The 14,220-nt window shown below is 42.2% G+C and overlaps 1 protein-coding gene across 1 annotated transcript; it reads left to right on the forward strand.

The window, feature by feature from the left end:
- Window positions 1-2,636: 2,636 nt before the first annotated feature.
- C2H6orf62 (chromosome 2 C6orf62 homolog) lies at window positions 2,637-9,536 on the forward strand. Its single transcript, XM_008505486.2, has 5 exons — window positions 2,637-4,063; window positions 5,951-6,127; window positions 6,655-6,777; window positions 7,626-7,760; window positions 8,259-9,536. Exons 1-5 carry the CDS (start codon window positions 3,935-3,937, stop codon window positions 8,382-8,384), a joined length of 690 nt encoding a protein of 229 aa, XP_008503708.1. The 5' UTR covers window positions 2,637-3,934; the 3' UTR covers window positions 8,385-9,536.
- Window positions 9,537-14,220: the final 4,684 nt, after the last annotated feature.

The following is a 14,220-nucleotide window of genomic DNA, read 5'->3' on the forward strand; positions in this document are numbered from 1 at the left end:
CTTTTTTTTTTTTTTTTTTTTTGATGCCTTGCTTTTTTACCTCAAACGCAGGGTTTCTTTTCAGTAGGCACTGCCATTAGGAATCAAGAGAAGTCTGTAAGTGGTTAAAAATCATGTTTCTGCTCTGTTCCCATTCAAACACGTATCCTGTGCAATGCCTGTGACAAGGAAGGCAAGATGGAAGGGTTGTGACATGGCAGCTGCCTGCTACAACACAGGCAGGAGGAATGTTGACAAGGTGTCCAAAGGGAAGCGTGTAAAGGAAAGGTCTGATATGGGGAAATAACTGATACGAAGGTCAAGAGAGAACCAGGGAAACCTGCAGAGAGAAGGAGCAGAGATGACGTGGGAAAAAAGCACAAAGTCAGAATTTTTCTGTAGTTACAGGGAAGTGTCATTGCCATGCTGCTTGTCCTTGGAAACACAATCTAATGAGAAGGACGTTGTCCGCGCTTGCCTTCTGCTTGTCATGCTTTTAATATCGTTGCTGTCTTGGTGAGTCACAGCCTCCAGGGGCAAGGTGGGAGGGATGGCTTCACCTGCCCTGGTCGCCACACAAACCAGCAACTCGCCATCCCCTCACCTCACTCCAGTGCAGCACAGCCTGAACCTGCGCTGCCAGGCACTGTGGAAGCACTTCCAGCCTGGGTAGTTTTGGATGGTGAGGCTTTCCCTGGCATGCCCGAGAGGAGGCACGGAAAGGTAGCCACCGATTGCCTGGGTCCTGGGTTGGAAGATGGAGGTTACTTCTCATCTTGGCCTCCCATTGTACACAATCCAGCCGAAAGTGAGCTGTGTCCTCACTTTGCTTCCATAGCAGAGAAGAGGAAAAGAGGGAGGCAATTTTTTGTAGTATAGAAATAAAAATGCTTGCTTTGGGTTGTTCCTCTGTAATAGCAATTAATTAGCCAGCCTCCTCAGGAAGCAAACCTCAGGAGCACCACAGGAATGGGAATTGTCACACACACACTCTGTGTGCTGCTTTCTGTTGCAGGGTCAATATTGAAGGCAACTTCTAATCTTTCAATCAAAAGCTGGATTTTATTTGTTTATTTATTTGCAGTTTACTTCGAGTATGTTGAATATAAACCCCAACGAACTACATCAAACAAACTGCGCCACTACAACACTTAGGATCCGTATTTGCCCGTAACATCGCCACCCTTAAGGCTGAAACAAGTTTCAGCGTTCCCTTTATCTACCACGGGACACCAGCAGGAGTCTAAAGGACACAATCTGGGAGTCTGTCAAGGAGGCGGGAGTGGGGGGCGAGGAGAAACTGCCCCGGGCAGGCACCACCTCAGAGGACGGGGGCCAGGGGGTCGCCATTCTCTTACCCCCCCCCTCGCCTCCCTCCACTCTCCCCTTCTGAGAACTGCGTTGAGCAACTCCATCCGGGTCCTTACTCCGCGGGCGGTTCCAGACTCGGCATCGCGTGCGGGACGAGGGCGTTGATACGGGACGTGACAGTGCGGGGACCAGGGGGTGGGGGGAAATAGTAAGAAAGTGTGATCCGGATTCTTGGCGTGGCGGCGGCTCGGAGGTTCTTTGTAGCTGTTCGATTATTCGGCGTTGTTCGCCCAAACGGGAGTGTCTGTGTCTGGCGAAGTTACTGCTGAGACTTCTTGCCTGTAACACAAGATTCGGTTCCCCCCTCGGGAGCCCGGGCGCTTGGTACGGGCGGGCAGAGCGCGCTTGAGCGGGGCGGGTAGGGCGGTGCCTGTGTGACTCAGGCGCTGCCATTTTGGGTGCTCGGTCCGGACCGCGCAGTAGCTTTTTGCGCTCGCTCCCGTGCCCAGGCACAGGCGGAGACCGAGGCGCTTCCGCTCCCTCCCGTCGTCGCTTTCGAGGACGTCCCGAGACTGCTTAGGCGAAAAGAGGCTCTCAGCCCTTTCAGCTTTCTCCCGGTCATCTTCGTCCTCCGCCAGCGCTCCGGGATCTCTACGCCCGCCGCCCTCCGTAGGAACCACTAGCGCAGGGACCCGCCGCCGTCTCTTCCTCCTTCCGCTGCTACCACAGCCGTCGCCTCTTCCTCCTTCTCCTCTTCCTCTCCCCGCCACCATTTCCCCCTTCCCCGGCACCGGGGCTCTGAGCTAGACTATGGGGACCAGGTTGGGGCTGAGCAGCGGCAGAGCGGGCGGCCCGGTCACCGTGTCCACTGCGGCAGGGATGGGGGGGCTCCGTGGCTTCGTGGCTTTATCTTGACATGGCTCCTCTCCGTGCTGCTAGCAGCGCCGCCGCCTCCACTGCTCCTCCTGCGCCCGCCGGCTGCGGGTAGCGAGCGGGCCACGGTCTCGGTCTCTTGTCTGAGTTCTCTCAGGCTCTTGCTTCAGCGGGGGGAGGGAAGTTTTGGGAGGGGTTTCTTTTTTGGGGGGGGTTTGGTTTCCTTTCTCTTACTTTTTGTCAAGAGAGGAGGGGGGGGGTGTACTTTTCCCCCTCTTTTTAACCTGGTCAGGCGAATTTGCTAACCTAAAAAAACTTTAAACTCCGACTGATCAAACAACACCTGGGGCGGGGAAAAATGTCTGGAGAGAGGAGGAAAATAACCTGATAATTGGCGATCTGCTTTCTTGAGGAGGGGGGGGAGAAAGGGTATTTCAGAGATTTAAAATTGCAGCTGAGGCTTGCAATTTTTTTCTTTTTTCTTTTTCTTTTTTTTTTTTTTAAATCTCGCAAAATTTTTGCCAACCGAAAACCTGTGTAGCGAGAAAAGCAGGAGCAAAGCTCTCTATGTTTCCCAAGTCGTGACCATGAAGTGAGAGGGGAGAGGCCGTGCGACTGCGGGTGTCCCGCTGCCCCGGGCACCGCCCGCCCGCCCGCTGCAGCCTCTGCCGGCTCGGGCAGAGAGAGGCCTAAGGAAAAGCGAAAAGCATTGGCCATGCACAGCCTCGGCTAACCGGGCTGTCTGTGCAGCGCAGCAGCGGCAGAAAGAGAAAGATCCCCGGGGGATCAGCAGCCCAGGGAACGTCTGAGGTGTTGGGGGATGTAGGGATCTCCCAGTCCTAAGGAGCAGCCCGGGTTTGGGGCATTGGTTTGAGTTTTAGTCAATAGGCGAGATAATACTGTCCCTTGAACCCCCCCTGCCCGCACCTCGTCTATGGCCATCATGATCCCTCTTCTCTTTGGCAGCAGCAGCCTCAGGGCAATGATGTGCCTGATGATGAGCAGGATGAAGTTAGAAATGACACTGCTGTTTTTTCTCTTTGCTCCCTTGCAAACCAGCACTGTGTTGTCTGTAGTCGATTTTGTTGTTGGCAGAGAAATCTATCTCCCGGGATGTGCAGTCCTTCTTAGCACCGTTTTCTCTGCTCTCCACCAAGTGTAATTGTTCTAAAGAAAAAAAAAACAGACGGGCAACATAGCAATAGTGGAAAGCTGAGATTAATAAGCAGTAGAGTCATGAATCTGGCTGGGGTAAAGCGCAATTTGTAATTTCAGCTGCTTTTTTTTTTTTTTAAGCAGAGCAAAAATACCCCCCCCATGGATTGGGCTTGTGCCAGTTGCTTTTTATTGTACACATAAATTGTGATAAGATTTGTTTGTTGTTTTTTTCATTCTTACCCACTTATTCCTGCAGCTAAACTATTCAAATTTTTTCTCCAAAATTCTTAGATTTTTGTTTTGGTTTTTTAATTGTTTTTGCTTTTCCTTCCCCCTCCCCCCCCCCCCTTTTTTTTTTTTTTTTTTTTTTTTTTTTAAATCTCATGTTCAGCCATGGCTGGACGACTTCTTACTTTGTTTCTTGACCCCTCCGATGCTACATTCTCGTAAAAATATTGCCCGCGGTGTGGTTTTGGGTTACATTCGCGTTTTATTTGTTTAGTCGTATTAGCAGGAATAAAGCGACTTGTTTCTGTTGTACTTGAGTCTTATGAAAAGGTGCCCATAGATTAGCAGCAGTTTCCAAAGGCTTTAGTACCACCCGTATTACAAAATGGGGGACCCAAACTCCCGGAAGAAACAAGCTCTGAACAGACTTCGTGCTCAGCTTAGAAAGAAAAAAGAATCTTTAGCTGACCAGTTTGACTTCAAAATGTACATTGCCTTTGTGTTCAAAGACAAGGTAACTTGGTTTTAATGTTTCTTTCTTACTGTGTTTGTTGCAGTGTATGTTAGTTATGCTGTGCAAAAATCTTGATGCCTGGTTGCATCTTAGGGTTTTTCCCTTATCGACTCCACTGACTTTTAAACTGTTTTAAAAATAGCCAGTTACTATAATATTTACTTGGCTAACGTTTGTAGTTTTGGCTTTTCATACGCTTCTATTTTAGTAATGTAGAGGGTCCTAGTGCCTCATTAAATGAGGTCTTGGTCACTTCTGTATTTACCCAAAATATTGGGTAAATATTTTTCAGCATTAATGCTGTAATTGATTAAGCCTAATTGGGGTCTGGATTGCATAATTGTTGGCTGTCAAAGTTGACTAGAAAACAAAAAGCTGACTTGAAGTGATTGCTAAAGTTGCAATCTTTATCTGGTTAAGGCAGAAGGGAGAGTCTGGCAGTCAAAGGGTGGAGTTGCAAAATGCAATATTGCAGTGGCCTAAGCATGAGTGGAACTGCTGCTACCATCTTGAAAGGGAGCTGGGAGGGAAAAGGGGAAGTCTTCATTTGCTTGGCTGCCTCCTTGGGTGCTGAGGGATCCTCTGCATCTGTGCCCGACTAGTGTTTCTAAAACCTGTTGGTGTTTCTAAAGCTAACTATAGACCCAGAATTGTAGGAGAGCTTCAGTCCACAGAAGGGCAAGAAAAGTACTTAAGTTCTGAGAATGTGCTGAGCAAATGATGAGGAAGTGAAGATAAAAGCAGATGGCAATGGTATACGTGATGCTAGCAGATGAGCACTGAAATTCTCTAGTCCCTTCAAATGCATTATTGTATTTGATATAATAGTTGCATTTTTAATGAAGATATTTTTTGAACAGCATTAATTGAAAACTTTCCTTAAAATTAGTAAGTTCAGTTTGCTCTTATTCCTCATTTCTGGTGCAGAGATGGATAGAGAGTAGGATATTAATAGGCCATTTAACACCATAGTGGCTTTAGTTGGAGCACTCATACTAATTTCTGATTGCTTTGTAGAAATCTGTTGCAGATACCTCTTACAAATCCTATAAAATTTGTTTATATCACAGTGAACTAAAGTTACTCATCCAATGCCTGTTTGTTTAAAGTAGAAGTTGAGCTCAGCATAGTTTGATCAGCAAATAGCTGGCTTTTGTGTGGGTGCTGGCTGAGGTTGTGTGATAAAATATGCTTTGTCTATCATGTAGTTCTTGTATAGGTCAAGAGCTACAAGAAAACTGCTAGAAGCAGGCACACAAATTGAAGTGGTTTGTACATACAGCAAAAACTGTTCATCCAAATTCCCCATAATGGTTTTGCCTTGCTTGAAGAAGACTGAAATATTTGTATAAAAGTTATGTAACAATTTATTGGTTCTTTGTGAAGGTTATGCACGTAGTGAACTTCAGATCAGATCTTTATCAGCCACAGTTACCAAATGTGACACTGAAAGGTTTCACTTTCCATAAAAAGCCACCTTTAAAGAACTTTGAAGGGAAAACAAAAACTCTGAAATATGACTTGCCTTGAAAAGAGAAGCTTGCAGAGGACTCTTGCTTTGCCCAGAGTCATGTATCCTATCTGATGTAAGGGCACTTCTCTTATTGGTTAGATACTGCTTTAATGGTTGCAAGATTGTTGTGTAATCAGCACCTTTGGAGACAGCACAAATGCATTCAGCTTTTTAAAGAAATTGTTGGGCTGATGTTGTTTAATTTATATGTTTTTAGTTTGGCCAAGCTCCTGACTTATGTGATGAGTGCTTTATATACGAATGCTAACAGAAAAATCACAAAATCTGATATAAGCTGTTGTCTATAATTGTCTTGAAAAGACTGTAATCTTATGCTACTTGTGCTTTTTTTTTTTTTTTTTTTTTTTTTTTAGAAGAAAAAGTCAGCACTTTTTGAAGTGTCTGAAGTGATACCAGTCATGACCAATAATTATGAAGAAAATATCCTGAAAGGTGTACGGGATTCCAGCTATTCTTTGGAAAGTTCCTTAGAGCTTCTGCAGAAGGATGTTGTACAGCTTCATGCACCCCGCTACCAGTCTATGCGCAGGGTAAAGTTAAGGTTTATACTTGCTGAATTATAGCTTGTTTTCAGTGCTTGTGGCTTTTATAACTATTTAGCCTAATCCTGCTGTTCTTACTCAACTCATCTGCTTCAAGAAGGTTCTGAAGGCCCTAGTTTGACAGGTAACAGCATAGGCATTCTGAAATTCTGTTTAAATATGTAGTATTTAACCTTTAATGTGTCTCATTGAAATATGCCTGTGGAATTACATCTTCTTGCCCTGGTGTTTAGTAGGCATGTGTTGATTCTAGCAATGACTCCTGCTGTACAACTAAGTAGCAAAGCCTGTCTTCTGGTAGTTTCATTAAAGTTGGAATTTGTGTTAACTGGGTACTGGTACTAAAACTCAGTGGTAGTCAAGGATGTCTTTAGTTGCTCTATGAGTAGTACAGATGGAAAATTACACAAGTGGTAATAAGTACCACGTTTTAATTACAGGCTTGTATAGATAAGTTGCTTATCTAGCTTTCGACTAATGAAGGGAATGTAAGTACAGAACTTTACTACTTACAGGATGTGATCGGCTGTACCCAGGAGATGGACTTCATTCTTTGGCCTCGTAATGATATTGAGAAGATAGTCTGTCTCCTGTTCTCCCGGTGGAAGGGATCTGATGAACCCTTTAGGCCTGTTCAGGTATGTTTTTGTTTAAGTTCAGTTAGTAACTTCTATTTGGAATGGAGGATTATTACTTTTTTAACAAATAAATTGATGAGGTGTGGAACTTCCGTGGACCTTAAAGTATGCTTGCTGTTCTGATTGTAAAGCAGTCGGTGTTTTGAATGCCAAATTCTGTCTCCTATCTTTATGCACTGTTGTATTAAGATTTCCACAATCTAAGCATCTGAAGGACCCTTGGCAAGTTCATCAATGTATAAAAGCATGTATCATGTTAGTATTTGTAGAACTGGATTAGAAATGGTGCTTAGTACAGTTGAATCTTTGTCTAAAGTGGTGTTATAAAGGTTCTGTGAGCATCCCAAGTTGCTGTCATTTGTTAGATGGAAGAGGATCTGAGATGGAATTTTTGCAGTATGATTTTACCTTGAAACACATTTCAGATGTCTTAAACTATTTTTTGGTAGCCAGCTTGAGCTATTAATATTCAAACAATCTGAACGCAATACGTACTTTCTGTGCTTGGTTCTGCAATAAGAAGTTAACAGAAGAAATGTGCTGTACTGTTAGTACATAGGAGTGTTCTGACAGAACAAGCTAAGTCTGGTTTTATGTATGCAGTTAAAGTTACATTTTTGGATTGTTAGTATGTCATTGCAATGGCTAATGTTTGTGTTGGCAGAACAAAACCAGGGAGTTACTTTAATTGTGCACACTCAAGAGTATTGCTGTGATCCCTGATTTCTGCTTTTCACAATGAGAAAAAGAAGCAAAGTGGTTATAAAGCTCAACATTGAAGGAAATTAATTAGTTAACTGTGAGCCTTAGCTTAATAAATATTTTATTCACCTTTCTCCACAATGTAGGCCAAGTTTGAGTTTCATCACGGTGACTATGAAAAACAGTTTCTGCATGTTCTGAGCCGGAAGGACAAGACTGGAATTGTTGTCAACAACCCTAGCCAGTCAGTGTTTCTCTTCATTGACAGACAGCACTTGCAGGTAAGCTCATTTTGTCCCTCTTTTTATCAGGTGTGTTTAAATCCTAGTTCTTTTTCTTCTTGGGAACGTGAGTGATGTCATTGCAAAATACTGAAGTAGAAAAATAGGTTATGCATTCATGATTGCATTTCAGCTTTTTCAAAGGCCACAGATCTGTGCATACAGAATTGATTTAATGTTCTATCAAAAATCAGTTCTAAAATAGACTTGAGTGGTTTTGGAAAAATTAAAACATTGGTGTATTTTGGTGGTATTACAGAAATTTTTCAAGTAAGAAAATGAGCATAATAGTGGAAACATTTTAGGCATTAGAGGTTGCAGGCTTAATGTTGAATTTGGTCTGTTCATAGAGGTGAAATATAGTGGCTTAAATTTCTGTGGTGTTCCTCCACAACCAGCAGTAACCTAATACATGAGCTGGATCTGTTGGGGCTCTGCCTACTAGTCTTGCATTAACTTTCACATTCAATAGTTTTTCTTTGTTTTCTTTGCCTCTAGACTCCAAAAAACAAAGCTACAATCTTCAAGTTATGCAGCATCTGCCTGTACCTGCCACAGGAGCAGCTCACTCACTGGACGATTGGTACTATAGAGGATCACCTCCGTCCTTATATGCCAGAGTAAGGTACTGGCCAGCAAAATGGGGAAGATCACAGAATGCAGCAGTGGATTCTCACTTTCCTTACCAGTTTATTCTTTCAGAATTCAGAAGAAAATGGACTCATGTTCAGAACACTATGCATTGTGAAACTTGATCATCCTGGATTTTTTTTATCATTTGTATCTCAGAACTTTACAATTTTTTTAGATGTTTTCTGCATGGACCTTATGAAAGAGAGGATGCTCTGCACGCTTCTGCATTGCATCAGCATCTTACTGAAATGTGAAATGAAGGGACTGTACACTGAAACAAATGTATCCAAAAGCACAAGGTGATCATTTGTGGTGGTGTTCCCATTTGTGCTGGTCATGCCCCCTAACATCTATAATGTTAGCCATCAGAATTTGAAGGGTGAGAAGTGAATGTAACTGGTATAAAAGCCTTTACAGCATTGCTGTTAGTGATTGTATCAAAGAGCACTATCATTCATTTTAATGAGCAGAAAAGTGGCTATTACAAAGAGTAAATGTGGGAAAGAAATCTTTCTTTAAAAAAAAAAAAAGCATCTCATTTAATGTGTAGGCATTTTTTGCCTCTTTTATTTTGCTGGGCCATGTCTAAGTTTACTGGCACTTTTGTTTTGGATCTCTTTCCCCAAGCTGCTGCATAACTGTATTAAAGTATTCTTTTGAGTTGGATGCGTTTATACAGATGAGGCAGTCATATACCTGGAGTCTGAAGTAGCTAAAGCAGCTAAAAATAAAATAATAGCTGCAGAAACAATGTTGGTAGAGGATTATTTTTTCTTGAGAGTTGAGACTTGTAAACTTGCAGGTAAACTGTGCAGGAAATACTGGTTTCTAAAACATTTCTTATGGAAAGCCCGTTGAGGTTTTTTCTTTTGTAATAGACATTATAAACCAATGTAAAATAGTGTTTGGAGTGTCAAAAGTTGGTTCTGACAGAGCATTTTAAGATTGTGCAATGACAAAAAGGAAGACTACTGTATAGTTTTGACAAAGAAAGCTCTGCTTAAGGGTTGAGTAATTTACTGGAGTAAAACTGCATAAGCCTGCTCCCTTTGGATAAAATTAGTGCTTACCTGTTTAAGACTTGTATTTAGCTTTTGTTTGGAATTGGAAAAAATTGAACTTAAATAAATTAGGTAAAAAAGTGACTGGCTGTATTTATGGAAACCCTATCAAGTGAATTGTGTCACCCATTGCAAAACCTGAAATTGTACAGGCTGTAAAATTGCTTTAATAGAGGTCAGTGGCAAAGGTGGGGTTAAGTATGCAGGCAGTATGTTTGTTTTGAAAAGCAGCTGCCAGAAATACTCAGATTACTAGCATACTATTCTCTTGGCACATAAATATTTTTAGTTCTTTGATCATAAGGTCCTACAGGTTAAACTGGAGCCACTTCTTGAGAGCTGTAACTTCACATAGCAAATGCCTTCAGTCACAATGAAATATCTTGAAAATGCTGCTCTACAGAATGCTAAGGCTTTCTAGAATGTTTAGTAACCACCATATCTGCTAATAGTACTACACATTTCCCAGCTATAAGTGCCACCTCTTTAAATGGCATGCAAGACATAATACCAAGTGTCCACGTGAAGCTTGAGAGAGATTTTATCTTGAAATTTCCTGAGTTTGGATTTTGAGTTCTAAAGTGCAATCTCTTAGTCTCTTCTTAATTTGTCATTTTGGATATCATCTTGCAGTAGTGCAAATACGGCTGTAGTTACCTTAGTTAGGAAAGCAAATGACAATAGCACTTAAATGACAGTAGTACTTTTAATTTTGGTTTTCTGATTCCTCTGTAAAGAAGTCTCAAGGTGTTGGCCTGAGTGGCTGTGTCTGATGCTTTTCAACTGTTAGTAGTGAGACTGTCCTTAACTTCAATTCTGCATATTGCAGAGAATGTATTAAGTTTAATTGCTTTTTTAGTTGGTTTTTTTTTTCAGTACACCTGCATTGTGTAAGTTGTGGGAAAAAAAAAAGCAAAATAAGCTTCAGAGCATGAGAATCACAGGGAGCGTTTGCAAGTCTGTTAATCATAAATCATTTGCCATCTTTGAAAGGTGTCTTCAATAGGATGACTTTTGAGGGAGATAATGAAACTGAGAGTTGTCCCACTCTTTCTCAATGGAGCTTCTGCTTCAGTCTCAGAATATTCTTCAGCAGAATGCTCTACAGAAATGGAAGCAGTTCATAATGTCTAGTGTCTTTATATCAGTTTAGTGAGGGCTTTTTTACCTTCAATGTGTAGGTTTTATCTCACTAAAAATGTTTGCAAAGCATGGTTTGCAACTTAAAGTTTAATTAGTTTGTTCACAGTGGAGCTGTATGTAAAACCAGGCCTCTCTTACAAGGGAAATTATGATTACTCCCTGCTGTCAACTGCTTGCATGCCTCCTTTGGGTATACTGATACCAAGAATTGAAATAAGCTCAATCTTTCATCTGAGTATAGGAGTTTTACCAGGCTATTGCTCTAGGGTTTGTCATGTGAACTTGGCAGTTCAGATGAAGCAGGGATCAATGTGGAGGCAGTAAAATGAAGTAGTCAGAGGACCATTAAATCTTTTGCATATAATTGTTCTAGTGAAGGGGGCACACGTGTCAGGTGCTTCCCAAATGTCATAGCCTGTATATGGCTGTATAATTCCCTCCTCTGTATCAATCTTCAGATGCACATGTTACCAAAAAATACGGTACAATGGACAGAACAGATTGTACAAGATTGCCCAAATTTAATAGCCCTGTAGCTAATTGGCAGTTGATACCATTTGTCACATTTCTCTCAAAGAAAAAATTGATTCTTAAAAGCTATTTCATCACAGCAAACTGTATTAAGTGTTGTGTCAGGTAGTAAAACCACCTTGGGATTACTCAGTGCTGCTTTTTTTGAAGTTGCTCAAACTGGAACTAATCTTTGAGCCTAGGAAGGTTTAGAATAAGCAACCAATCTTTTGCTACAAGTTTTTGTGGTTTTCTTGGGGGTTTTTTTGGTTTTTTGTGTTTGTTTTTGTTGTGGGGTTTTTTGCATAGCAAAATGCTAAGCCTATTAGAAGCAAACCTGGCGGAAAGATGGTAATTGTTAGTTCCAATTAATGACACTGTTAAAGGAAAAAAAAAATGAGAGACCTACTTGATCTGTATGTAAAATTGTAGAACAAAAGAGAATTGGCTCACTACAGTTAGGTGCTCTGGTCCTTGTGAATGGCCACAGGAAGGCATAATGGATTAGTTTTAAAATTAGTTTAAGACCTGATATGAGTGCCATAAGGTCTTGCTTCTTGCGTAAGCTCTCAGTTTGTGAGCTCTGCAGGTGTCCTTCCCTGCCCATTTCTGGTTTTCTGCCAGGATGCTGCCTTTGCTTGCACTTGTCCTCTGCTGAGTCATTAGATTGCTTGGGGTGAATGAATGCCATCTTGTGTTCTATCTGGATCTTTGGGCCTGAACAGTGAGAGTCGTCATGGAAGGATAATTTTACTCCTTATGTGTGAGATGATTCTAATAGACTGTTAGAGGTTTGATTTAAGATTACATCAAGATTCCTGCCACTAGCATGCTAGCTATTAAAGAGTTACTGGATTATATTTACATCCACTAAGCGGGTGGACACATGGTGTGAGTTTACTGAATCACTACTTTTGTTACTTGGGAGAAGCTGCACCCATTTCTAGTTTCCATTTATTGCAGCAGCAAATTCAGACACTGTATAAGCCTACAGATTCTGGGACAGTTTTCTATAATGAAATAATGAGATAAAAGGCTTTAGTGGTGTTTTACAAAAGAAAAAAGTTTAGCATGAGTGTTTGAGGCACGGTACTAGCCTTGGTGTTATTTATTCTAGAACTCCTTTTGTGGAACACACCTCCTTTGTGACTTTAATGATCTTTCCATGCAAAACACTCTTTCCCAAAACATCAGGCCAATGTTACTACTTTGTATTGGCACACAAAAAGGACATTCCTGTGGCCTGTACTACTTGATGCCATCCCGGTGGTGCCAGAGCAAGGCTTCAGCTTGTAGGCATCTTCTGTGCCTGCTAGGTTCCTCCCATTTCACTGTAGCTCAGCATTGACTGAATTAAAAGGTTCAGGCCTCGTGGGCTTCCTCTTGCACTACAACTGGAAGTCTCCCTTAGCTCTTTCCCTGCTGGAGCGTGCAGGGGCTGTGTGCTTTGTGTTAGTTTGGTGTTTTAATCTTCCTTTGGTGGTAGGAGTACAGATTTAAAGTCTCTGCTGTCAGGAGTACCAAGAAGGAAAATAGTCCCACCTATAGTGTTCAGCACTGCTTTGGGATTTGGGCACTGCAGCTGAGAGATCGCAGGGCTGACTGCACAGTGCAGGTGCTGTGGAGGGATGTGTCAGCTCCACAGGTTAAGTGATGAATGTAACTTCTCTTTTGCATGGCTGACTGAAATGCTTTTTAGGGCTGAAGAGATCTGTGACCTACTTCTGCTTGGGAAGGATTTACATATGGAAAGGTCACATTATTTGAGTACAATTACTGTATGCTAGAGCACCCACTCTACAAGCTGCTTTTCTGGGCTCTTGAAAAAGTATTGAAGCAGCTACTGCTTTTAATGAAAGATCCAGAAATTTACTGTAGTGGTGCAGCCCTAGGTAGACAAAAGCAGGTTTGTTTGTTTGATTTTTTCTCTTAGTTTTGGAGCTTTTATGGCCCATAGCCAACATGTCTTGTTTGATTAGGGCTCGCAGGTAACTCACAGTGATTTAGGCAGTGTATATGCTGCAGTGTCCCCCAGCCATGGCAGCTTGGGACCAGGGGATCTGGTAACAGCAGTCATTCAGTGAACACAAAATCACAAAGGTAGTTATGGTCATTGTGTTGTCCTTCAACTCTGAAGCAGCAAAATAGGTATCAAAGTGCTTTTTTTTCTTCATTCTCAGGAATGAAGTAAGGGAAGTGCTTTGAGGTTTCTACTAGCTAAGTGGTTTCTGCAGACAGAAAACTCAAAAATGATCAGTGATATAATGCAGTTGGAAATTCCTTGGTGTGCCCTCCCTGGCAGTGGCTCAGAGCCATTCAATGAAGCTGAAGATAATTGGGCTGCTGTTCTCAACAGGAACTTCCCAGCCTATTCTCCCTGTTCCCCCCACCCCCCCTCCCCTTTAAGTGGTAGTGCTTGCCAATGTGGGCATTGTAAATCAACTAGCTCATAATTAGATGGGCAGACTAACCTAGGGGAAGCAGCTCAGCCATGAGACCCCTGGGACAGGTGGCTCAACCTGAAAGATGAGCAAGGAGTCATCATAGTTTTCATGGCTGTTTCTACAGTGCCTTCATTACCTTTCCCTCTCCCAGTTTGTCACTGACAAGCTGCTGCTTCCTGAGAGCTGGAATCCTTACTGACTAAATCCCTCCTCACAGCATCTTCATCTGACTTGCCCTGATTAATCTGTATTCCTAGTTTTAAGCAGCAGTTGGACTCTGCTCTGTTTCCTCATTTTGTCAAAGGATCTGCAATGCACAGTTCTACCATGGTGTGAATACCTGACAGTCACATCAGTCTGAATGCATTCATGCAATATTAGTGATGTGAAACCAGCATGAAACAAATGCTTGGCTGACCAATATATTACATGAAGTAGAAGGCTGCAGTTACTTTCTCTGATAGAGACAAACTGTTTCATCATGTCATCTACTTTGATGAAAGTGTGGCCACACCTCTAGACATTGAGGAATATGGGGCAGGTGTTTGTTATTTTTAAAAAAAGCCAAACAAACCAGCACAATATGGCAGTGATAGTTTGATTTGCAGCTATAAATACCTGGATCTTACAGAGGTTTGCCAGCTATTTGATAGGTAATCTGGCATACTA

The sequence above is a fragment of the Calypte anna genome, chromosome 2 (genome assembly GCF_003957555.1).
Source record: "Calypte anna isolate BGI_N300 chromosome 2, bCalAnn1_v1.p, whole genome shotgun sequence".
NCBI classification, from domain to species: domain Eukaryota; kingdom Metazoa; phylum Chordata; class Aves; order Apodiformes; family Trochilidae; genus Calypte; species Calypte anna.